This window comes from Babylonia areolata, chromosome 7, assembly GCF_041734735.1.
Source record: "Babylonia areolata isolate BAREFJ2019XMU chromosome 7, ASM4173473v1, whole genome shotgun sequence".
Lineage (NCBI taxonomy): Eukaryota > Metazoa > Mollusca > Gastropoda > Neogastropoda > Buccinidae > Babylonia > Babylonia areolata.
In genome coordinates this window covers 53679394-53705911 of record NC_134882.1, presented here as the reverse complement: position 1 = coordinate 53705911, position 26518 = coordinate 53679394, and the positions used below count along the sequence as shown (strand labels likewise).

The 26518-nt window shown below is 44.6% G+C and overlaps 2 protein-coding genes across 2 annotated transcripts in view; both read right to left on the bottom strand.

Moving 5' to 3' along the window:
- LOC143284113 (sushi domain-containing protein 2-like) overlaps positions 1-8045 on the bottom strand; it is a 54302-nt gene extending 46257 nt beyond the window's left edge. Inside the window, exons 1-4 of the mRNA XM_076590768.1 lie at positions 7896-8045; positions 3311-3453; positions 991-1169; positions 328-550 (exon numbers count right to left, since the gene is read on the bottom strand). Of these exons, the coding sequence (XP_076446883.1) occupies positions 328-550; positions 991-1169; positions 3311-3453; positions 7896-7983 (633 nt within the window). The 5' untranslated portion in view covers positions 7984-8045. The remainder of the gene's footprint in view (positions 1-327; positions 551-990; positions 1170-3310; positions 3454-7895) is intronic.
- Positions 8046-22712: 14667 nt separating this feature from the next.
- Positions 22713-26518, bottom strand: part of LOC143284112 (uncharacterized) — a 140986-nt gene continuing 137180 nt past the window's right edge. The window contains exon 10 of the mRNA XM_076590766.1: positions 22713-24571. Coding sequence (XP_076446881.1) covers positions 24186-24571 — 386 coding nt within the window. The 3' untranslated portion in view covers positions 22713-24185. The remainder of the gene's footprint in view (positions 24572-26518) is intronic.

The window sequence follows — 26518 nt, the reverse complement described above, 5'->3', positions numbered from 1 at the left end:
GTTATTCTTTCATTTCAAACTCTACACTAGATCGCATGTTTACGTAGATGGCTTTGATACATAAACGGTTTTGTTTAAATCTATAAACGTAAGTGTCAATAAGAAAACATCAACAAAATGCTGTCGACTAGTAGCGCTATTGAAACGTGGCGATAGCGAGCATTAGGTCAGAAAAAGTGCTATTGACAGGTGGCGCTATCAACAAGTAGCGCCATTGACAGTTCGCGCTATTGAGACGATAAAATTTAAAACAGCGCTACGGACACGTAGCGCTATGGCGATGGAGATGTTCCCGAACAGTGACATCAGCAACACCACGTGTCTTACCGGGCAAGGGTGGCTGATGTCAGCAGAGCACGAGACGTTCTCGGCTGTCAGAGTGGCGTGATCGGTGACGTTTTCCCACGTGACCATGACGTAGAGGTGGGGGTTGAAGGTGGTGAGGGTGACGCTGGAGTGGGACAGGTACTTGCCCAGACTGTCCAGGAAGGTCTGGAATCTTCTGGTGTCTGCTCCCACCTCCTCCCCCTTCCCCCGTTCGTACTTGGACCTGTCCACGTGTGATGGGGCAGGGTAAGACAGGTCAAGGCGTGGGCAGTGGATGTGTGTGTGTGTGTGTGTGTGTGTGTGTGTGTGTGTGTGTGTGAGAAACAGAAATGCAATTGTGTATTTTCTTCATCACAATATTCTTGTATGTGTATGCATTTTGTTGCTGTTGCTTTTCATCTGCATGTTTCTTCTCTCTCTCACCCCCCTCTCTCTGTACTATATCTCTTTTTTTTCCATTGATGGCTTGATGTGAAAACGCAATTGTTGCTTATTCAATTTACCATCATGAAATAAAATCGTGACTTCACACACACAGACTTCTCTCTCTCTCTCTCTCTCTCTCTCTCTCTCTCCCCTGGATGAAAAAAAGCACATGTATGCTTATTCCACTTCCCTCAATAAAAAACTTCGTTCGTTCGTTCGTTCGTTCTCCTAACTGACCAGTAGAGACGCCCATGGTAGGTGTGCGGAGTGTCGGAGGTGAAACCGTTGTGGTGGAGGGGGGTGATGAAGGGTTTGTCAGCTGAGGACGTCAGCTCCGTGAAGCCGCGTTGCCAGCGTGGGTTGGGCTTGTAGTTGACGACGTCCTGCCCGAAACTGACAGTGCCGTCCTTGGTCACCTGTTGACACACAACATGATGACAACGATGGTGATGGTGATGATGATGATGATGGTGATGATGGTGATGGTGATGATGATGGTGGTGATGATGATGATGATGATGGTGATGATTTCTGGTAACACATATGATAATACAACGTGATCTATACAAAGGAGTTTCCATCAATACCTCGACATATTTTCTGGCATTGGGCGTAGCAGAATTCTTTACAAATCCTTTCTCAAGCACCTCGGTGTTCATCAAGACCAAACATTGTTCATGCAGCAACACATTACCCCCATCTGCCGTACAGCTTTTCTCGAAATTCGGAAAATTGCCAGCATTTTTTCCGTATCTTTCAAAGAATGTCACGGTCAGACTTGTCTCCTCCAATGTTACCTCTCGTCTGTATTAGCGCAATTCGGTACTCGTGGGTCTTCCAGCTGGTCATGTCAGTCGTTTGTAGAAACTTCAGAACAGTGCAAATCAACATATTATATATACATTATCTTAGTTTTGATGGCATTTTCTTCACTCACAACTTAACAGTCTTTCCAGTCACGTTAATCTTCAGCTGAAGGGTAACTTCGAGAGCCGAGAACTAATCTGAAAACCTTCGGTTGCCGATCATTCAGATTATCAGCCCCAACTGTCTGGAACTCGCTGACTGCTGACCTGCGAAAGGCCCCTTCCTTAAACTCTTTCAAGTCCCAACTAAAAAGATATTTTTGAGTGTCGAGCAACAGTTTCGTCTAAAAATCAATTTGCTGTAATGTGGGGATGTACTAATACAATAGTAGAACAGTAAAATGTGAAAGCATTCCTCACCGTACCCAACTTAGATCAAACTCTGTCTTTTGAACAGCAGATTTCCTCGATCTGTCAAATCTGTTACATTGAGCTACACAGAATAAGCTCTGTTCGGCACTTTCTTTCTCAGGATGCAACAAAAATCCTGCCTAGGCTTGACCACTGTAATTCTTTGCTCGTTGGATGCCCTAACTACGTGTTATCCAAACTTCAGAGAGTCCAAAACCATGCTGCACGGCTTATCTCCCGTTCTCCTGAATCTGCTCACGTCAGTCCTCTTCTCTATTTCCTCTACTGGTTACCTGTTGAGAAAAGAATAAATGTGATGATGTGCAGACCTGCAAGGTGCCTGAACCCCCTTCGTGTGTATACACGAAAATCAAATACGCACGTTAGAGATCCAGTAAACCATGTCAGCGTTCAGTGGGCTGTGGAAACATAAACATACCCAGCATGCAAACCCCCGAAAACAAAGTTGCCTACAGTGACCCAGTGTTTGTAAAGCGCACAGAGCTTCGTCTCCGACCGAGGATAGAAGCTATATAAGTATCCATATCATCACTGTGATTTTCATTGTAGACGCTCAGGGCCTTGGTGTCATCAGATGTGGAGTACCAAATTTCTTCTTCTTCAAGCCGTTGCCTAGTGCTACAAGTAGAACAAGATGAGCATGAGGACCCGTTCATCCGTAAATTAATAATGGTGTATTGATATAGATTCTATATAAATACACACACACACACACACACACACACACACACACACACACACACACACACACACATATATATATATATATTGTCAGTCCTGTCCGATGTCCGACTAAGACCATCAGAACAGCAGAGGAGGCAACTGCTGTCCTGACGTTCTGGGCGAGAATTTGATTATAGTGGAGAGCGTCTTGCCCAAGTTACATCCCCACTCTCTCGGCCAAGAGGGTTTTAGGACAGTCGGCGTTGGGATGGTTCCCAAAGGCCAACCAGCACCCAAGGCTGAAGCACAAAGAACCAGTGCAATCTTGACTCCTAGTTTGAGAGTCATAGTCCTTCACAAAAGACCAAGCTGTAAATGACTTCCCGCTGCAATGGAGAAACCACTGGTCACACAGGTCTCTCTTTGCTGTTCACACACACACACACACACACACACACACACACACACACACACACACACACACTATATATATATATATATATATATATATATATATATACATATATATATATATATATATATATATATATATACATATATATATATATACAGAGAGGGAAAGAGACACAGAGACAGAGAGAGAGACAGATAGACAGAGACAGACCGACCGACCGACACACACACACAGAACGCACCTGCAGCGTAGAGTATTTCTGCCCATAATAATAGATAGGAGTGTCCAGATCAATACGTCTGACCACATCCTCCACGATGTACGTGCCTTGTGTGTCCACATATTTCCCTCGCTCGTAATCGTACAGGGCTTCGTAGTTACATTCTGCAAGATGAGATAAGAGAAGAATAACTCTATCATCTCAAATTGGAGACATTTGGACAGGTGCATTATTACAACACAGACAAGTAAACAATGTGGAAACAAAATAGTAAAAAGAATATGTATCAAGGATAAAACTAATACACAAATGTAAAAACACTGCACCGTTTCATACAATCATTCCATACATTGCAGATAATATTTCAAAATGTCTAAATAATTAATTATTATTTTGAATATATGAGCATAAAAATACTATACTGCACACTGATTTTAGACATAGTAATCACATGTATACTTTTAAAAGCTGGAACAAAGTTGCTTTTAACGTTTTCACAAGTCCACTCTCACACCTGCTCACATAATTATACATACACACATTGTGGAGTGATGGCCTGAAGGTAACGCGTCCGCCTAGGAAACGAGAGACCCTGAGCGCACTGGTTCGAATCACGGCATAGTCGCCAGTATTTTCTCCCCCTCCACTAGACCTTGAGTGGTGGTCTGGACGCTAGCCATTCGGATCAGACGACAGACCGCGGTGCACTTAGCGCACATAAAAGAACCCACGGCAACAAAAGGTTTGTCCCTGGCAAATTTCTGTAGAAAAATCCACTTCGATAGGAAAACAAACATAAAACTGCATGCAGAAATAAACAAACAAAAATGGGTGGCGCTCCCAGTGTAGCGAAGCGACGCACTTTCCCTACGGAAAGCAGCCCGAATTTCACACACAGAGAGAAATCTGTTGTGACAAAAAGTAGTAATACAATAATACAATACAATACCTACACACGATCTTACCCCCTCCCCCGAGCAAACTCCCCTCACACACACACACACACACGCGCACACGGTAATGCAGACACACACACACACACACGCGCGCGCGCGCGCACACACGCATCGCACTCGTATTCACACATACAGATACTCGATCTACACGCACATCACCAAGAATTTAAAACATTAATGATAAATCGATCGAGGTATAAAAGTCTTCTGGGCACTTGTTTGGGCTTTGTGGTCATGTAACGTCGACCAGATGACATAAGTTCACATTACTCTTCTCGACTTGTCAGCCGCCTTTGATACGATAGACCATTCAATCCTTCTTTCCCGTCTTCATTTTACATTTGGTATCAATGGCACTGTTCTAAACTGGTTCAAATCTTATCTCACTGATCGATTCCAGTTTGTCATTGTTGATCATTTCCAATCTAAACCCGTTAAAATCGAATATGGAGTCCCACAGGGATCTGTTTTAGGCCATGTGCTCTTCACACTGTACACTGCCCCTCTCGCTGAAATTATCAACCGCCATAATGTCAGTCATCATTCTTATGCTGATGACACTCAACTCCAGAAGAGTGATACCCCTGAAAAATTGTCGTCGCTCTTGCAAGAAACATCCAACTGCTTCCTAGACATACAAAACTGGATGACTCTAAATAAGTTACAATTGAACGCAGACAAAATTGAAGCAATGATTACAGGAACTAAACAAAAACTGTCTTCCATCACAACTGACACAATCAAACTTGGCAGTACATCCATCCCTCTTTCCAGTTCAGCCAGGAACCTCGGTGTTGTCCTTGGTAACACACTGTCCATGCAAAAAAAAAAAAAAAAAAAAAAAGTCAGACATGTCAATCCTGCTACTGTCAATTGCGGCGCATCAGTTCCGTTTGGAAATATCTGTCCACTGACGCAACATCTGGACTTGTCGTTTCTCTCATTCTCTCTTGCCTTGACTACTGTAACTCTCCATTGTCTGGTTTGCCTGCTTCATCCATTCAGTCCCTTCAGCGCATACAAAACTCTGCTGCCCGACTCGTCCTCAGAAAGAAAATATCTGAGCAAATCACTCCTCTTTTGCAACATCTCCACTGGCTCCCTGTCTCACACAGAATAAAGTACAAGACCAGCACTCTATGTTATAAATGTATTCACAAATCTGCCCCTTCTTATCTCTGTGGCTGCCTTCACTTCTACACTCCATCTCGCTCTCTACGATCGGCTTCGGATCCACTCTGTTTACGCATACCAGATTCAAACATTCGACTGTTGGCCGCTATTCTTTCTCTGTCTCTGGACCTTGTAATTGGAATGAACTTCCTCGTTTGCTTCGTCAGGTCTCCACACTCAGCTCTTTCAAGTCTGGCCTTAAAACCCACCTCTTCCCAAAATAGCTTCCATTCCCTGCCTCTTTCTTGTTTTCGTGTCTGCGTGCGTGCGTGCGTGCGTGTGTGTGTGTGTGTGTGTGTGTGTGTGTGTGTGTGTGTGTGTGTGTGTGTGTGTGAGTGTGCACAAGTTCTTGTATTGATACGCACATGCATGTATCCAAAATTCTACTGTATCTGTGTTTGTGTATGATTTTCGATTTATGTTTGTACCTTTTCATGTATTATCCCCCCAATTATTCATTGTGACGCTGGTACACTTGGAATAAAGACATATTCTATTCTATATAAAAGATGTATATGCTATCTAAACCACGCTTTACATCGAATCATAGACCATATTATCATAATGGTGAATCAGGTCATAAAAAGCTGTACACACAGTTGAATGTACGCTTTACATGGGATTATGCATCACACAACCACGACAGTGAGATGAATTAGGTCAGAGCAGTGACAAATCAACGTTATCATCTGAACATCACACAACCAGTACAGACAAATGATCGAAACAAACAAAACAAGCAATGTAAAGGAAAACAGGCTGGATCAGGTCAGAGCGATGACAAACTAACGCTGTCATCTGACCATGAAACGGGGCGAATTAGGTCAGATAACCAGCTCCTCTCTCTCCAACACATATTCCTGGGATAAGCAGCCCCTCTCTCTCCCTCACACAGTCATGGGATAACCAGCTCATCTCTCTCCCATAGTCTTGGAATAACCAGCTCCTCTCTCCCACATTCATGCAATAACCAGCTCCCCTCCCTCACATAGTCATTGAATAACCAGCTCCTCTCTCTCTCTCCCATAGTCATGGAAAAACAGCTTCTCTCCCTCATATAATCATGGAATAACCAGCTCATCTCTCTTCCATAGTCATGAATTAACCAGCTCCTCTCTCCCATAGCCACGGAATAACCAGCTCCTCTTCCTCACATAGTCATGGAATGACCAGCTCCTCTCTCTCCCATTGTCATGGAATGACCAGCTCCTCTCTCTCCCATAATCATGCAATAACCAGCTCCCCTCCCTCACATAGTCAAAGAATAACCAGCTTATCTCACTCCCCCACAGTCATGGAATAACCAGCTTCCCCCTTTCCCAAAGTCATGGAATAACCAGCTTCCCCCTTTCCCAAAGTCATGGAATAACCAGCTTCCCCCTTTCCCAAAGTCATGGAATAGCCAGCTCCTCTCTCTCCCATAATCATGGAATAACCAGCTTCCCTCTCTCTCCCACAGTCATCGATTAACCAGCGCCTCCCTCTCTCTCTCTCTCCCATTGTCATGGAATAACCAGCTTCCTTCTATCTCCCATAGCCATGGAATAACCAGCTCTATAAAGGGGTGGCGGGGGGATGGGGGGGGGGGGGGGATGGCTGCGTTTTGTGTAACCACGGGAAACAGCCTGAATTTCACACACAGAAGTCTGCTGTGAAAATACAACACAATACAACATAAGGAAAAACAACACCAACAAAGAACACAATAACAGCAACTGACACTAGACAATAAACCTCCTATCACTGCACATACTTGCATAAGTTTATCAGTATAAAAGTTATAATGTAAAATTTTACAGCTAATGTTTCACCATACACGTTTCAATGCCCGACACCGGTTTTCTCTTTCCCGCCTGTTAACACACGGCGTTACTACTACTACGCACACACCATACATTCGTCTTTATCAGTGGACACGTTTTGAATATGTTCGATAGAGCGTTTAAGTGTAGCAATGACACACAGCCACAATAGCAGAATTCAGTGAATTAGGCATCGAGATATGTCACTATCAGTACTATACACACAGTTTCTATCTCTCTTCTCTTTTCTGACACAGAAACACACAGAGACACACATATTCTGTCTGGCTGTCTGTCTCTGTCTCTGTCTCTCTCTCGCACCCACACCGGCTTATTTGGATTCGTGCATTTATCTCAGTTAAGGTAGTCAGCAGACTGAAGAAAACGCATGTTTTTTGTGTGTGTTTTTTAAGGCTTTTCAGTGTTTCCAGTTTAACCTTACTATTTCCCCCTTCTCTGAATGGTTCCATTTTCAATAATACTTCACACAAGTTAGGAAGTCATTGAAAACGAAAAAAAGGACATTGTTTATGCATCTCAAATATGTGCATGAAAAACCAGCCAGAAAAACAACAACTATTCACAGCACAAGCGGTGTGACTAAATAGTGTGCACTTACCTGCGCAAAGAAGAAAAGTAGTGGTCGAACTCACAACCACACAAACCAACACTTACCTGCGCCAGGTAGAAACGTCGTTGTTAAACCCACAACCAGACTAACCAAAACTGGCTTCCATCTCCAACCATTACTGTTGGCCGCCATTTTGAAAACTGTTATCTCCGCGTCAGTGACCTCCTGGGTAGGACGGAAGGCGATAAGTCGTCCGGTCGTTGAGTCACACCACCCACCCCCACCACCAACTCACACACACACACACACACACATACACCCGCCCCCACACGCACTGTATGAAGATTTTCTTTTTTTTTTCATGAAGATAAAATTAATGTGACTGGCTCAAGTGCAGGCAAATTATCAAAAGTGGCAGACATGTTACAGACGCGTCACAACTGCCCAGCAGTGAACTCTGTGTCTTTCAGCTCAAATACCTCACGTTCAAATCTTCATTGGGTCAGATGGTTTTCCCTAGTTAGCTGATTGGGTCAGATGGATTTTCCCTAGTCAACTGAATGGGTTAGATGGGTTTTCCCTAGTAAACTAAATGGGTCAGATGGGTTTTCCCTTGTAAACTAATTGGGTCAGACAGGTTTTCCCTAGTCAGCTGATTGGGTCAGATGGATTTTCCCTAGTCAACTGATTGGGTCAGATGGGTTTTCTCTTGTAACCTAATTGGGACAGATCGGTTTTCCAAGTCAACTAATTGGATCAGATGGGTTTCCCTAGTCAACTAACTGGGTCAGATGGGTTTTCCTAATCAACTAATTGGGTCAAATGGGTTTTCCCTCGTCAGCTGTCGTGCAGACTGGACAATGTCCGAATGAAACTCCTCAGTGTGAACACACGACAGAGATATATGTGTGGAAACATGAAACCATTCAGTGTGAACACATGACAGAGATATATGTGTAGTAACATGAAACCATTCAGTGTGAACACACGGCAGGGACATATTTGTGGTAACATGAAACCATTCAGTGTGAACACATGACAGGGATATATTTGTGGTAACATGAAACCATTCAGTGTGAACACATGACAGGGATATCATTATGGTAAAATGAAACCATTCAGTGTGAACACATGACAGGGATATCATTATGGTAACATGAAACCATTCAATGTGAACACACCACGGCAGAGAGATCTTTGTGGTGACTTCTCTCTCTCTCTCTCTTTCTGCGCATCTTTCTCTTTCTGCTTCTCTATTTATTCATTTCTCTGTCTGTCTGTCCGTCTGTCTCCCCTCCCCCGCTCTCTCTCTCTCTCTCTGCTCTTTGTTTGCACTCAGGGGTAAGGAAGTGTCCCTGGCACAAACCTGAGTGTGTTGGAAGTGAAGCGGGTTGGGGCGTGTGGCTTGATAAGAGCCATGGAGACCAAGGCGTGTGGCTGGCTGAGTCAACACGCCTAAGCAATGACACGTCAAGTGGGGACACCTCACACAATGCAGCCAACGTGTGTCCCTGATGCGTGTTGTCCCTACAGACAAACTGCCCCGTGTTGTCCCAACAGGCAAACTGTCTCTGATGTCCCTATAGACAAACTGTCTCTGATGTCCCTATAGACAAACTGTCCGTGTTGTCCCTACAGGCAAACCGTCCCTGATGTCCATTTTGGCAAACTGTCTCTGATGTCCCTATAGACAAACTGTCCGTGTTGTCCCTACAGGCAAACCGTCCCTGATGTCCATTTTGGCAAACTGTCTCTGATGTCCCTATAGACAAACTGTCTCTGATGTCCCTATAGACAAACTGTCCGTGCTGTCCCTCAGGTAAACTGTCTTTGATATTCCTATTGTAGCCAAGCACTTAACTGGCTACAAATAACCTTAGTACTTAATTGGCTACAAATAACCTTAGTTCAATTCACAAAGCCCAAAGCTAAGCTGTAGCAGACGCCATTTTTGTAGTCACAGCGTACCTGCTGTCTTTCAATGACTCAGGCATAAAGCACGACGCCATTCCAAATTTGAATAAACCATGTCCATTCTAAACTGCTCCGAACATGTATTAATTTTAGTGTAGGTATCGTTTACTGTAATGTTATATTTGTTGTGCTTACACACACCCTTAAAGCAGAAGCGTGTTTGATTTCAGTTAATCATTCGTCAGTCTAAAGATTTCAGCTGACGCTAAGCTTACGTCATTATGTCCTTCTCGCCACACACTCGCTGTTCGACCAGTGTCACGGCACGTCATTGGCTGAGCGGAAACTTGTGTTTCTGCTTCACCGTAATTAATTAATACCTCTTTTATCAGATCAGTAAACTACAAGTATTATATACTGGCAGAATCGTCGCAATTCCATCTTTAAGTCTATTCCATTTATGTTTGCTTACGTTAAACTGATTTAACGCAGTTTGTAATTTTCAGCGACGAGCTCGTTAAAACTGACCCTGTTCAGGTGACTTAAATTAAGATTATAAATTTACCGTAAATAATCAACACTTCATTTTATACTCATTAGAAAGTAGGCGTTGAGCTCTTTCTTTTGCAACTTATCCGACATAAATCGGTTCAGGAATCATTTAGAAATCTATCACTGAACACTTTGTAAGAAACAAGTTGTTGTCAGGTTTGGCCAGATTAGTGCCGATCTGGTTTGCAGCACACGTGATTGTCTTTGTAGTTCGCTTAATATAAATTGTCAGAGCGGGTAATGAGTGGTCACTTCACACCTGAGCCAGCCCGTGGCCAGAGCCTGCTCTCTTTCTTTCTTGCTGTGTCCCACAACAGCGACATCTCGCTACGTATCGCTGCACTGTTTTCCTGTAATAACTGTAGTGAATAAACCATTGAAAGGGCGTCTGCTTTCATATGCTTCTGCCTGCACGGGAACTTGCTATCTTCTACTACTCCTAATCCCTCATTCCATTCCTACACCCTTACCCCCCTATTCTACATATCTCCACTCCACTCCATCCCTACCCTTACCCCGACACCATCACACTATAGACAAACTGTCCGTGTTGTCCCTATAGACATACTGTCCGTGTTGTTCCTATAGGCAAACTGTCTCTGATGTCCCTATAGACATACTGTCCGTGTTGTTCCTACAGGCAAACTGTCTCTGATGTCCCTATAGACATACTGTCCGTGTTGTTCCTACAGGCAAACTGTCTCTGATGTCCCTATAGACAAACTGCCCCCGATGTCTGTGTTGTCCCCAGAGGTAAACTGTCCGTGTAACTGTCCGCGTCTGACTCAAATACATACACTCTCTGTCTCTCTCCACCCCCCTCTCCTCCTCTCCTATCTCACACACACACACTCTCTGTCTCTCCCCTCCTCCCTCTCCTCTCCTCTCTCACACACATACACTCTCTGTCTCTCACCGCCCCCTCTCCTCCTCTCCTCTCTCACACACATACACTCTCTGTCTCTCCCCTCCTCCTCCTATCTCACACACATACACTCTCTGTCTCTCCCCTCCTCCTCCTATCTCACACACATACACTCTCTGTCTCTCCCCTCCTCCCTCTCCTCTCTGACACACACACACACACTCTCTGTCTCTCTCCTCCTCCTCCTCTCTCACACACATACACTCTCTGTCTCTCCCCTCCTCCTCCTATCTCACACACATACACTCTCTGTCTCTCCCCCACCTCCCTCTCCTCTCTCTCACACATACACTCTCTGTCTCTCCCCACCTCCCTCTCCTCTCTCTCACACATACACTCTCTGTCTCTCCCCACCTCCCTCTCCTCTCTCACACACATACACTCTCTGTCTCTCCCCTCCTCCTCCTATCTCACACACATACACTCTCTGTCTCTCCCCGCCTACTCCTTTCTGACTCACACACATACACTGGCGCGATCCCCGCCCCCCCCCCCCCCCCCCCCTCTCCCCCGGCTCCCTCGGCCCCCTCCCACCTCCCTACATACACACTGTGGGAGGGGAAGCGAGTGGCGTGGATTTCGTAAAAAATCACAATCATTGATAAACATTTCACACACACACACACACACACACACACACACACACACAGAGCGTCCGTCTGGCTTTGTCTCTTGTCTCTCTGTGTCTCTCTGTGTCTGTATGTCTGCCTGTCTGTCTCTCTCTATATACACACTCACAGGACTCACAAATTGTGAACTATCCTTACTCAACCTCACACTTTGTTTTCCTCTTTTCTTAAATATCGCTTTTGCACTAACATACCTTTACATCTGTCTGTCTGTCTGTCTGCCTGTCTCTCTTTCTCTTATTTCCTGTATGTTTTATGATGTTATTAATAGTTATAAGATATGTCTCTCTCCCTCTCCCATATTACCCACATTTTTTTACTCACTTGTGTAAACAAAGTGAGTCTATGTTATAACCCGGTGTTCGTGTGTGTGTGTGTGTGTGTGTGTGTGTGTGTGTGTGTGTGTGTGTGTGTGTGTGTGTGTGTGTGTCCATGGTAAACTTTAACATTGTCACTTTTTCTGCAAATTCGTTGTCAGTTGACACCAAATTCGACATAGAAATAGGAAAAATTCAGTTCTTTCGAGTCATCCTGTTTTAAAAACAATAATGCGCCTTTGGGATGGGCACAAAAAATAAGTCAAAACATTTGCTCAATACATTTACTGTTAACATTCATATTTTTTATTTACTAAACTTGGCACTTTGACTTGATATTCTGACAAACCTTTAACAGCAGTCATTTTTATTAGAAATGATTTTTTTTGCTATGTGACATTTTGATTTTGAAAAAAAATATAAATAATGTGAAATCCAACACAGTTTTGTGTGGTCTATATTTTTATGTTCAGAGGTGCACATGACTTTTGTTCTGCAATTGATTTTTTGTGTGTTTTGATTCAATAGTTGTAGTAAGTGTATGTCGCAAGTGAGTCTTGAAGGTCTTGCCTCTCTTGTTATTCATGAATCTCATACTTGTTTGTGCATGTATTATATGATTGTTCTTGCCATTTTCTCTGATATGTGTTATGATTCAACTTCGTAATGTAACTTTTGACCTTCACCCCACCCCCCTCCCCACTTTTTTCTCTCTCTCCTCTGTCTATTTGTCTGTCCGTCTGTCTGTCTGTCTGTCTGATTTCATCTTTTCTTCTTTACTCTGTCCACTCTCGCCCCCCCACACACACCCCGCCCCCTTCTCTCTCTCTCTCTCTTCCTCTCTTCTGATATGAATTTTCCCCCTTTATCCTGGAAAACTAACATTTCCTTCCTTTCATTCATCCAGTCCCTTCCACCACATGATGTGTGCATCTGACCATATCCCTATTACCTGTCTCCTTGTTTGCTGTATTTTCTTCTTCTTTTTTTTTTTTTTACATGTGTGTTTTAAATTTCATACATTACTTTCCTGTATTAATTTCACTCGAATCAATCATGTGTAGCATTCTTTCTATGTGTTGTTTTATTTATTTTGTTATTTCACCTCGGTGTGTGTGTGTGTGTGTGTGTGTGCTACTCGCTTTCATAAAGATGTGAGCGGTGCAGTGTCTCTCAACTTGAAGCTGCGTTATCCTTGTATATCATACATGTTTTCACTAATAACAACATTGATATGTGTATTTGTTTGTGTGTCTCTTAGAACATGCGTAAGTCGGTCAGTGTGCTAATATCTCCACCATTGGAAAATAAAGATTCATTCATTCATTCATTCATTTATTCTCTCTCTCTCTCTCTCTCTCTCTCTCTCTCACTCACTCACTCTCTCTCCACGGCGACACTGAGATAGAGGGAAAGCACTCGTGCAGACACTATTGCCAACTGGCAAACTATTCATATTCTTTCCCTTCGACCACGTGTTGATATTGAGTGTGAACGACCTGAGTTTTACACATTCATTTTGAAAGAGGGCTGGGGTAAGGCGAAGGTGGTAGAATATTTTGTTGTGAATAACAACACGTTTTTAGTTAGAAGTGGAAGCTTACTGATGTTCTGGGGGAAATGTGAGTGTTGAGTGTTGTTGACACGCAGCCTGTCGCTGGCTCAACTCTTTCCCAGGCATGTTTATACCCCTTCTGTCCGGAATATACCCCCTGTGTACACTTCGCTCCCCCAGCCGGCCTGTATCATATTTAACACAAAACGTGCTAGCGAAACCAGTAGTGACGAGGAGGCCAGCCCTGATAGGAGGCCAGCCCTGATAGGAGGTCAATAATGACGTGGAGGGCAGCCCTGATAGGAGGTCAGTGATGACGTGGAGGTCAGCCCTGATAGGAGGTCAGTAATGACGTGGAGGTCAGCCCTGATAGGTCAGTGATGACGTGGAGGTCAGCCCTGATAGGAGGTCAGTGATGACGTGGAGGTCAGCCCTGATAGGTCAGTGATGACGCGGAGGTCAGCCCTGATAGGTCAGTAATGACGTGGAGGTCACCGGCCCAGATAGGAGGTCAGCCCTGATAGTAGGTCAGTGATGACGTGGAGGTCACCGGCCCAGATAGGAGGTTAGTGATGACGTGGAGGTCAGCCCTGATAGATCAGTAATGACGTGGAGGCCAGCCCTGATAGGAGGTCAGCCCTGATAGGAGGTCAGTGATGATGTGAAGGTCAGCCCTGATAGGAGGTCAGCCCTGATAGGAGGTCAGTGATGACGTGGAGGTCAGCCCTGATAGGTCAGTAATGACGTGGAGGCCAGCCCTGATAGGAGGACAGTGATGACGTGGAGGTCAGCCCTGATAGGAGGACAGTGATGACGTGGAGGTCAGCCCTGATAGATCAGTAATGACGTGGAGGTCAGCCCTGATAGGAGGTCAGTGATGACGTGGAGGTCAGCCCTGATAGGTCAGTAATGACGTGGAGGCCAGCCCTGATAGGTCAGTAATGACGTGGAGGCCAGCCCTGATAGGAGGTCAGTGATGACGTGGAGGCCAGCCCTGATAGGAGGTCAGTAATGATGTGGAGGCCAGCCCTGATAGGTCAGTAATGACGTGGATGCCAGCCCTGATAGGTCAGTAATGACGTGGAGGCCAGCCCTGATAGGTCAGCAATGACGTGGAGGTCAGCCCTGATAGGAGGTCAGTAACGACGTGGAGGCCAGCCCTGATAGGAGGTCAGTAATGACGTGGAGGCCAGCCCTGATAGGAGGTCAGTAATGACGTGGAGGCCAGCCCTGATAGGAGGTCAGTAACGACGTGGAGGTCAGCCCTGATAGGAGGTCAGTAACGACGTGGAGGTCAGCCCTGATAGGTCAGTAATGACGTGGAGGTCAGCCCTGATAGGAGGTCAGCCCTGATAGGAGGTCAATAACGACGTGGAGGTCAGCCCTGATAGGAGGTCAGTAATGACGTGGAGGCCAGCCCTGATAGGAGGTCAGTAACGACGTGGAGGCCAGCCCTGATAGGAGGTCAGTAATGACGTGGAGGTCAGCCCTGATAGGAGGTCAGTGATGACGTGGAGGTCAGCCCTGATAGGTCAGTAATGACGTGGAGGTCAGCCCTGATAGGATATCAGTAATGACGTGGAGGTCAGCCCTGATAGGAGGTCAGCCCTGATAGGAGGTCAGTGATGACGCGGAGGTCAGCCCTGATAGGTCAGTAATGACGTGGAGGTCACCGGCCCAGATAGGAGGTCAGCCCTGATAGGAGGTCAGTGATGACGTGGAGGCCAGCCCTGATAGGAGGTCAGTAATGACGTGGAGGTCAGCCCTGATAGGAGGTCAGCCCTGATAGGAGGTCAGTGATGACGTGGAGGTCAGCCCTGATAGGAGGTCAGTGATGACGTGGAGGTCAGCCCTGATAGGAGGTCAGTAATGACGTGGAGGTCAGCCCTGATAGGTCAGTAATGACGTGGAGGCCAGCCCTGATAGGAGGTCAGTGATGACGTGGAGGTCAGCCCTGATAGGTCAGTAATGACGTGGAGGTCAGCCCTGATAGGAGGTCAGTAATGACGTGGAGGTCAGCCCTGATAGGAGGTCAGTGATGACGTGGAGGTCAGCCCTGATAGGAGGTCAGTGATGACGTGGAGGTCAGCCCTGATAGGTGAGTAATGACGTGGAGGCCAGCCCTGATAGGAGGTCAGTAATGACGTGGAGGTTACCGGCTCAGATAGGAGGTCAGCCCTGATAGGAGGTCAGTGATGACGTGGAGGTCAGCCCTGATAGATGTCAGTGATGACGTGGAGGTCACCGGCCCAGATAGGAGGTCAGCCCTGATAGGAGGTCAGTGATGACGTGGAGGTCAGCCCTGATACGATGTCAGAGATGACGTGGAGGCCAAACCAGATAAGGTGCAAACTATAAGACGTTCAAGAACATCTCAACGCGGCAGGCAGTCACTGAAAACATTAAAGCAGCTAAAGAAACAACAGAATGAACAGTTTGACAGACGTCATCATAGCTCAGCAACAGAACGAACAGTTTGACAGACGTCATCATAGCTCAGCAACAGAACGAACAGTTTGACAGACGTCATCATAGCTCAGCAACAACAGAAAGAACAGTTTGACAGACGTCATCGTAACGAGCCCAGCCCCGTTCAGGTTGTTTATTATGTGTGTCCATATGAATGACGTCAAACACAGAAGTAACGAGGCGAGATACTTTCAGGATGTTGGTCTTTGTGTTCATGTAAATGACGTATCACACACAGAAGTAACGAGGCGTGCCCATTCATGATGTGATTGGCAGAAATGTAAATGACGTATAACAGGAGGATGTAACAACTCGTACTCCGTTCAGGTTGGAGGTGTGGGTGTTTTTCTCACAGTCACGTTCCCATGGAAACACATTTGTGACGACTTACGTCTGTCACGCAAGGTTTTTGGCACGTGAAAATTGTGGAATACATTCCCTGGAGCTTGGAACGTGAGTATTATGGAAAAGGTGAGGTGTTTGACACATTCTCTGGAGTTTGGACATACCAAAGCACCACGTCAGTGTGAAATGCTTTGTCCTCATTTTCAATACTTTATATAAACACACACACACACACACACACTAATATCACTGATAGTGAAAAGACGCTAAACTAAAGAACGAACACACACACACACACACACACACACACACACACACGCGCGCGCGCGTACACACATATATACACACGAACACAGCGTTTCGAATCTACTCCGTTTATTACGATCCACAAGACTGGTTACAATGACTACTGTGGTGCCACTCTAGCTGCGGGACTCTACAGACGCACACACTCACACACAACTGTTTCTGACACAGCTGAAACCTGTATACCGAACAAGGGGTGATGTGTTGGTTCACACATAAACATCAGTTGATCCGACGCTGACAACACCTGCATCAGATCATTATGTTATCTACCTTGAAACGAACATCGTCCGACACTTAGTGTACTCATGTTAGTGATGATGACCATGCTACATGCACTGTCTAACTCTATCAATACAAAGCAATGCAAAATAAACAGGCCACAGAGGATGTTTACACAAATAAAGTAAACCATCGCTCTCAACAATGACATGAATGCTTTAACTAGATCCTTACAATCACCAGTATAAATGACGGGACATCAAACACAATCTATTTCTTCTGAACTGGAAAGGAAGCCAGCAAGCGCCGCTTTCTTCCAGGCTACTCTACAATGAGATAATCTGTGTACAGGCCTGAACATCCGTTCTCTATCACTTCACTTCCTGTCTGATTGTCACAACGGAAGACGTCGGCCTGATTCTACTTCACACAAGTTTCAACAAAGGAAGTTTGGCTAGTCTGTATTGCCACAGAAGCAGATGACTGAAACACCAACATTACTTATCAATGCTGTCTCTTCAGCCCAAACCGAAAGAACGGAGATAGAAAAATACAAAAAGGAGAGTATGTACAAATCAGGGTTACACGATGATCAAGCAGAGTAGGAAATGCACCTGACTGCAAAGAAAACAATCTTCCAGAAATACCAACTTCTGTCTTCCAGAAATACCAACTTCTGTCTTTTGAGAATACAAATTTCCGTCTTCCAGAATACCAACATCTGTCTTTCGGTAAAACCAACTTCTGTGTCCAGAATTATCCAACTTATGTCTTCAAGAAATACCAACTTCTGTCTTCCAGAAATATCAAATTCTGTCTTTTGAGAATACCAACTTCTGTCTCCCAGAAATGCCAACTTCTGTCTTCCGGAAATACCAACTTTTGTCGTCCGGGAATACCAACTTCTGTCGTATTCCCAACTTCTGTCGTCCGGGAATACATACTTCTGTCTTCCAGAAATACCAACTTCTGTCTTCCGGGAACACCAACTTTCTGTGCAAGAAGTAGTCTCATCCTACCACTCAAAAAAGCGAACATGTTTTCCACCGCATTAAATATACACCGTGAAAGCAGTTTCTTGCTTGAAAAGGTTTTGTTGCCTGTTGTACCACACGAGTTCACCGCATCACATTAACATTGTCTGCTCTCCCAGTGAACATTCAACGAACGTTTTGTTTTCTGCACCACTTCAGCCTAATAAGGGTTTAAGTGCATCATCATTAAAATATAGAGTATATACACCAAACAAGTAATTTCACTGTGCTGCATTCATCGAAGATGGCAATATTCAGCGACAAAAAATGCTTATTGTATCTAAACTCAAACACGGCGCAGTTATTTTATCATATATAAATTCGAACACTGTCCAGAGGAAATAATGCCTTGAGATGCAAATTCAATTTTCCATTCCAGTAACCATACAAGGAATGAATCGACATCCGATAACACTATATACAGCCATGCTGTTCATTTTTTCCCTTTACCAACAATTACAGATGCTTTTGTTATTCATACAGCACTGGTGTTTCTGGAATACCGTATTGCACAGTTCACAGAGTGTGAAGGGACGAACAGTGGGCCGCACAAAGATACAATCATGACGTTGGTACATGCAACATACGTCAGGACCACACAAAGATACAGTCATGACGTTGGTACATGCAACATACGTCAGGACCACACAATACGGTCATGACGTTGACACATGCAACACACGTCAGGACCACACAATACAGTCATGACGTTGACACATGCAACACACGTCAGGACCACACAATACAGTCATGACGTTGACACATGCAACACACGTCAGGACCACACAAAGATACAATCATGACGTTGACACATGCAACACACGTCAGGACCACACAAAGATACAATCATGACGTTGGTACATGCAACACACGCCAGGACTACACAAAGATAAAGTCATGACTTTGATACAAGCAACACACGTCAGGACCACACAAAGATACAGTTATGACGATGATATATGCAATTCACGCCAGCGTGGAGGAACTACCGTGTCTCCACCACAACCAGCTGACTACAAGGTAGGGGATGAATGGGGTGAAGCAGGTGGTATGTACAGCCAAGGAAGCCATTGATGCTGGGCCACAATTAACAAGTTGCTGTTGAGGTCATTCACTGACGGCAAAAGACAGCACAAGTCGAAATCATGGACTTTTCTCAACCCCAACCAAATACTTGTTCATATTTCTTTGGGGACTGTCGTAAAAAAACAAAAAAAAAAAAAAACCCTTGACAGTCTATCCTTACTGCTCTATGATTACCCTCCATGTTTTCAAGCTGGACCAAACCAGTATAATGCCATTCTCCATAACCCCCTGTGTTTCCAGGCTGGACCAAGACAGTATAATGCCAGTCTCCATTACTATCGATGTGTCCAAGCTGGACCAAGCCAGTGTAGCGCCAAATCAAAGCGTGGTACCAGATCCACGCCTCTGGAAGGACTGGCAATGCGCACAACACATGCACCGCTCACAGTCACCGCTACGTTGCCGACATCAATACACAACTCAGACATGTTACCTTCATTGACCCACGCTGTTCCTTCTTGATACAGCATCAATACACAACTCAGACATGTTACCTTCATTGATCCACGCTGTTCCTTCTTGATACAGCATCAATACACAACTCAGACATGTTACCTTCATTGACCCATGCTGTTCCTTCTTGATACAGCATCAATACACAACTCAGACATGTTACCTTCATTGACCTACGCTGTTCCTTCTTGATAAGCATCAACATACAATTCAGACATGTTACAGTCATTATTGACCCACGCTGTTCCTTCCTGATACAGCATCAACACACTTTTCTCATCCTCTCTCTCTCTGTCTGTGTGTCTGTTCGTTGTCTGTCTGTCTGCTCCCTCTCCCTCTCCTTGACTTTTCGTCTGCTTTTAACACAATACAACCTCATCTCCTTAGCCTCAAACTGTTGTGCTTAGGTGTTAATCCCAAGCTCATTCTTTCGACAGTTTTCTTTTCAGTAGAACTCACTCCGTTCGTTTTCAGTCTGTCCATTCCTCTAAAAACTCTACTTCTACTGGCGCAACCCAAGGCACGGTGCTGTCCCCTGTCCTGTTTAAACTATACACGAAGGACTGCAGAAGCACGGAGGAAACTCCCGTCATAAAATATTCTGACGACTCCGCTATTGAAAATTTTGTCCAACTCTGATATATGATACTGTTTGCTTCACTGAAATTAAGGTTTTGATCCTGGTGTGAAGATCTGAACGTTTTTGAAAATAAAAGAAATGTGAATAGGGTTTTGAATGATCCTTTGTACCTAACCTTGTTAAAGACGGTGAAACCGTGGAAAGAGTCAATAAATATCTATGGCTTATTCCAGACGATGTTCTGGGTTTTGACAGGAATGTTGATTGTTTTCATAACGAATGTCAAACTAGGATATCGTGTTTTCAACAGCTAAGAAATATTGATATTATCTCCAATATTCTCCAGAACTACTGTCGAGGTTCTATGGAGTCTATGGTGACAGTTTCATTAAAAAAATTATGTGCTGGTGTGGGAGTGAGAGGAGCAAGTATACGAGAGACGAGTGATTCAGAAAGCCAGGCAGATAGCAACTGACAACACCCACATTTTAGCAAAGTACTATAAGCTGCTGCCGTAAGGACGACGTTATAGAACTTTTAAAGTCCAGTCCTCAGAAGACTTTGATTCAACGTTCTTGAGAACTATGGACACACACACGCGCGCACGCACTCGTGTGTGCATGTGTGTGTATGTGAGGTGTGTGTGTGTGTGTGTGTGTGTGTGTGTGTGTGTGTGTGTGTGTGTGTGTGTGTGCGCATGCACTTGCATGTTAGTACACGTGAACGTGCATGCATAATATGTTGCACTTTGTTTAAATTTCTTAAATAATATTTTACTTGAATATGTGTGACGGTGTGCAGGGTGAATGTGCAAGAGGATATGTGTTGTGTTAACGTTCGTGTCTTTCAATATATTCAAACTGATAATTCTGTGTAATGATTATCAGTTACAATTACTAAGCGAATCTTAGAATGTTCTTTTTTTTTAAACGTATATATTATGTTTATTGTTATTGTTTTGAAATACATGAAGTTTAATGTGTGTGTGTGTGTGTGTGTGTGTGTGTGTGTGGTGCAAATTGACTTTCTTGGGTTACCGCACATATACAATTTCTCTTCATGGGATAATGAAGTTATTCTTATCTTATCTTAACCTAAACACACACACACACACACACACACACACACACACACACACACATTCATGGACACGCGTGATGATTGTTGGAGAATGGAATCAGCACGTCGACAATGTGGTTTGAAGCTGATGTTGTCACTTTCTGGTCTCTGTCTGTCTAGTTGTGTTACAGCTGGTGTTGTTACTATGTTCTCTGTCTGTCTAGTGGTGTTACAGCTGGTGTTGTTACTATGTTTTCTGTCTGTCTAGTGGTGTTACAGCTGGTGATGTCACACTGTTCTCTGTCTGTCTTATGGTGTCATAGCTGGTGATGTCACACTGTTCTCTGTCTGTCTTATGGTGTCATAGCTGGTGATGTCACACTGTTCTCTGTCTGTCTTATGGTGTCATAGCTGGTGATGTCACACTGTTCTCTGTCTGTCTTATGGTGTCATAGCTGGTGATGTCACACTGTTCTCTGTCTTATGGTGTCATAGCTGGTGATGTCACACTGTTCTCTGTCTGTCTTATGGTGTCATAGCTGGTGATGTCACACTGTTCTCTGTCTGTCTTATGGTGTCATAGCTGGTGATGTCACACTGTTCTCTGTCTGTCTTATGGTGTCATAGCTGGTGATGTCACACTGTTCTCTGTCTGTCTTATGGTGTCATAGCTGGTGATGTCACACTGTTCTCTGTCTGTCTTATGGTGTCATAGCTGGTGATGTCACACTGTTCTCTGTCTGTCTAGTGGTGTCATAGCTGGTGATGTCACACTGTTCTCTGTCTGTCTGGTGGTGTTACAGCTGGTGTTGTTACTCTGCTCTCTGTCTGTCTAGTGGTTTTACAGATGATGTTGTCGCTTTCTGTTCTCTAGAGGTCTGTCTAATGGTATTACAGGTGATGTCACTTTCTGCTCTCTATCTGTCTATGGTTTTACAGCTGATTTTGTCACTATGTTATCTGTCTGTCTAGTGGTGTTGTAGCTGATGTCACAATGCTCTCTGTCTAACGGTGTTATAGCTGATGTTGTCAACATGCTCTCTGTTTGTCTAGTTGTGTTACAGCTGATGTTGTCACTCTGTTCTCTGTCTGTCTAATGGTGTCACAGCTGATGTTGCCAGTCTGTTCTCTGTCTGTCTAATGGTGTCACAGCTGGTGTTGTTACTCTGTTCTCTGTCTGTCTAAAGGTGTCACAGCTGATGTTGTTACTCTGTTCTCTGTCTGTCTAATGGTGTCACAGCTGATGTTGTTACTCTGTTCTCTGTCTGTCTAATGGTGTCACAGCTGCTGTTGCCAATCTGTTCTCTGTCTGTCTAATGGTGTCACAGCTGGTGTTGCCAATCTGTTCTCTGTCTAATGGTGTCACAGCTGGTGTTGCCAATCTGTTCTCTGTCTGTCTAATGGTGTCACAGCTGGTGTTGCCAATCTGTTCTCTGTCTAAAGGTGTCACAGCTGGTGTTGCCACTCTGTTCTCTGTCTGTCTAGTGGTGTCACAGCTGATGTTGTTACTCTGTTCTCTGTCTGTCTAAAGGTGTCACAGCTGGTGTTGTCACTCTGTTCTCTGTCTGTCTAAAGGTGTCACAGCTGGTGTTGTCACTCTGTTCTCTGTCTGTCTAAAGGTGTCACAGCTGGTGTTGTCACTCTGCTCTCTGTCTGTCTAGTGGTTTTACAGATGATGTTGTCGCTTTCTGTTCTCTAGAGGTCTGTCTAATGGTATTACAGGTGATGTCACTTTCTGCGCTCTATCTGTCTATGGTTTTACAGCTGATTTTGTCACTATGTTATCTGTCTGTCTAGTGGTGTTGTAGCTGATGTCACAATGTTCTCTGTCTGTCTAACGGTGTTATAGCTGATGTTGCCAACATGCTCTCTGTCTGTCTAGTTGTGTTACAGCTGATGTTGTTACTCTGTTCTCTGTCTGTCTAAAGGTGTCACAGCTGGTGTTGTTACTCTGTTCTCTGTCTGTCTAAAGGTGTCACAGCTGATGTTGTCACTCTGTTCTCTGTCTGTCTAATGGTGTCACAGCTGGTGTTGCCACTCTGTTCTCTGTCTGTCTAATGGTGTCACAGCTGATGTTGTTACTCTGTTCTCTGTCTGTCTAATGGTGTCACAGCTGGTGTTGCCAATCTGTTCTCTGTCTGTCCAGTGGTTCTGACTCAGAGCATCTCCTTGCACATATCTTCCACACCTTCCAAACCTGACACAGTTTTTCCCGTGTTAGCCTGACATAGGTTTTCCCATGTCAACCTGACTAACGTTTTCCTATGTCCATGTGGTGAAAACAGATGTTTCCCATGACAGCTTAACAGATGTTTTCCCATATCAACATGACAGATGTTTTCCCATGTCAACCTGTTTGGTGTATTCCCATGTCCATGTGATGAAGACAGATTTTTCCCATGACCGCCTAACAGATGTTTTCCTATGTCAACCTAACAGATGTTTTCGCGTGTCCATGTGGTTAAGACAGGTGTTTTCCCTTGTTAACCTAACATACGTTTTCTCACGCCTATGTGATCGATAAAGATGTTTCCCCATATAAACCTGGTCAAAGACAGTTGTTTCTCATGTCAGTCCAAACATCAGTCTGTCTGCAGTCTTCAAAATGTCTGCAACAATTTCAAAGCAGTTCCAACCCTCTCCTCTCAAACACTGAACAAAGTATGCTACGTAACATGGGTGTCTTTCTCAAATACTGAACAAAGTATGTTACGTACCATGTATCTTTTTCTCAAACACTGAACAAAGTGTGTTACGTACCGTGGGTGTCTTTCTCAAACACTGAACAAAGTATGTTACGTACCATAGGTCTCTTTCTCTACAGAAACAAAACTACGGTCTACTCTTTCCATGGAGGAGGGGGATGAAAAAGTATCCTTTCAAAAGCCCCACCCCTTATGACGTAAATGTCTCTTGTGACGTGCTGTGCTTTGTGGCGTGGTGTGCTCTTATACGTGGTGTGGCGTGGTGACGTCAGTGGTGGCGGTGTGACCGCCGTCGCGCACCATCATCTTGCTGGTCTCCGAGTCGTTGTTCTGCAGAACCTTGGTCTCCAGGCCGCGGTTCCTCTTGCACTGCCGGATGACCCTCAGCACCTCCTCTGCGGGCGGCGCGATGATGACAATGAGCGCCATGACGACGGCCCAGGCCTGGTTGAAGTACAGCCACATGGAGAACTGGGTCTCGTCCATGACGGGGAAGCTGGCCATGATTCCGGGGATGACCACGGCGAACAGCCCGATGGAGCACGCCCCGCCGATGTACGCCGTCAGCTTGGCGGAGCGGAACGCCGCGTTCATCTGATCGATGCTCGGCCGCCCTTCGTACTCGTAGCCTGGGAACAGAAGTGTCTTTTTACACCATTGTACTCGAATGTCAGTGACTTCTATTTTTTGTTTCTATAGTCTGGGGAACAGAATTGTCTATTTACACAATTGTCTTCAAATGTCAGTGACAACCTTTCTGTTTCTATAGCCTGGGGAGAAGATGTCTCTTTTTACACTGTTGCCTTCAAATGTCAGTGAAAACTTTTCTGTTTCTATAGCCTGCGAAACAGAACTGTCTTTTTACACCGTTGTCTTCAAATATCAGTGAACTGTTTTCCATTTCTATAGCATGGGGAACATAAGTGTCTTTTCACGTGGTTGTCTTAAAAATTAATGTCAATGACAACTACTTTTTTTTCTGTTTCTAAGCCTGGGGAACAGAACTGTCGTTTTACACAACTGTCTTCAAATGTCAATGAAAACGTTTTTCTATTTCTATAACCTAGGGAACAGAATTGTCTTTTTACACAATAGTCTTCAAATGTCAGTGACAACTTTCTGTTTCTATAGCCTGGGAAACAGAAATGTCTTTTTACACCGTTGTCTTCAAATGTCAGTGACAACTATTTTCTATTTCTATAGCCCGGGAAACAGAAATCTCTTTACACGAATGTTCTCAAAGAAAAGTGACAACCATTTTCTACTCCTACAGCCCGGGGAACAGAAATATCAATTAACACGATTGTCTTCCAAAGACAGTAACAAACACAACACTTTCTAATTCTATAGTTTGGGAAAGAGAAATATCCATTCACACAATTGTCCTCAAGGTTTCAGTTTCAGTTTCAGTTTCAGTAGCTCAAGGAGGCGTCACTGCGTTCGGACAAATCCATATACGCTACACCACATCTGCCAAGCAGATGCCTGCCCAGCGGCGTAGCCCAACGCGCTTAGTCAGGCCTCAAAGGACTATGACAACTACTTCTTTTATTCACTCCATGATGCTCCAAGGCCAGATGACTACAGAGGCCACCATCATTTACCGTGTCGTGGAATAAAACCATCGTCAGCAATCAATGTCTCCTGTAAGAAAAAAAATTTGGTTCTACTATGCCTCATACCTACAAGCAACAAAACCACTCCATTGCCAATACCCATAGCCTGAGTCTTAACCATGAATCTGTGCCCCTTCAGAAACATCCCGCTTTCAAACTCTTCCTGCTTTTCCTGGCTGGAAAACATCCCGATGCTAAGATCAAACCTATTCATGAAAAAAAAAAAAATCCATAACCATTGCGCTTTCAGACCAGAAGAACTGAAACAGAGAAAACGTCCAGTATTGACCATGTTGTGTGTACCACCTTCCGCGACTGGATCACATCCTGAGCTCCAAGAGGAACAAACTGGATCATATCCTCAGTTCTTAAAGGAACAGACTGGATCATATCCTCAGTACTTAAAGGAACAGACTGGATCATATCCTGAGATCTTAATGGAACAGAATGGATCACATCCTGAGATCTTAAAGGAACAGATTGGATCACATCCTGAGATCTTAGAGGAACAGACTGGATCACATTCTGAGATATCAAAGGAACAGACTGGATCACATCCTGAGTTCTTGAAGGAACAAACTGGATCACATCCTGAGTTCCTGAGGGAACAGACTAGATCACATCTAGTTCTTAGTTTAAAGAACAGACACCAAAAGACCCCATGTTCATGCCTTCAACCATCTTCCACCATTTCCCATTGTCAACTCCTCCACCCACCACGTCCACCATCCCCCTCTGCCACCCCCTTCATTATCACCCTACACCATCTCCCTACACCAACCCCTTGACACCTCCCCTACACCACCACCCACCACCATTCCTCTTCATCCCCCTCCACCATCCCCTTCCACCACCACCCTCCCAATCCACCATCCTACCTCCACGACCACTCTCCACCATCCCCCACCACCACCACCCTCCACACTCCAACTCCACCACCACCCTCCATCCCCCTCCACC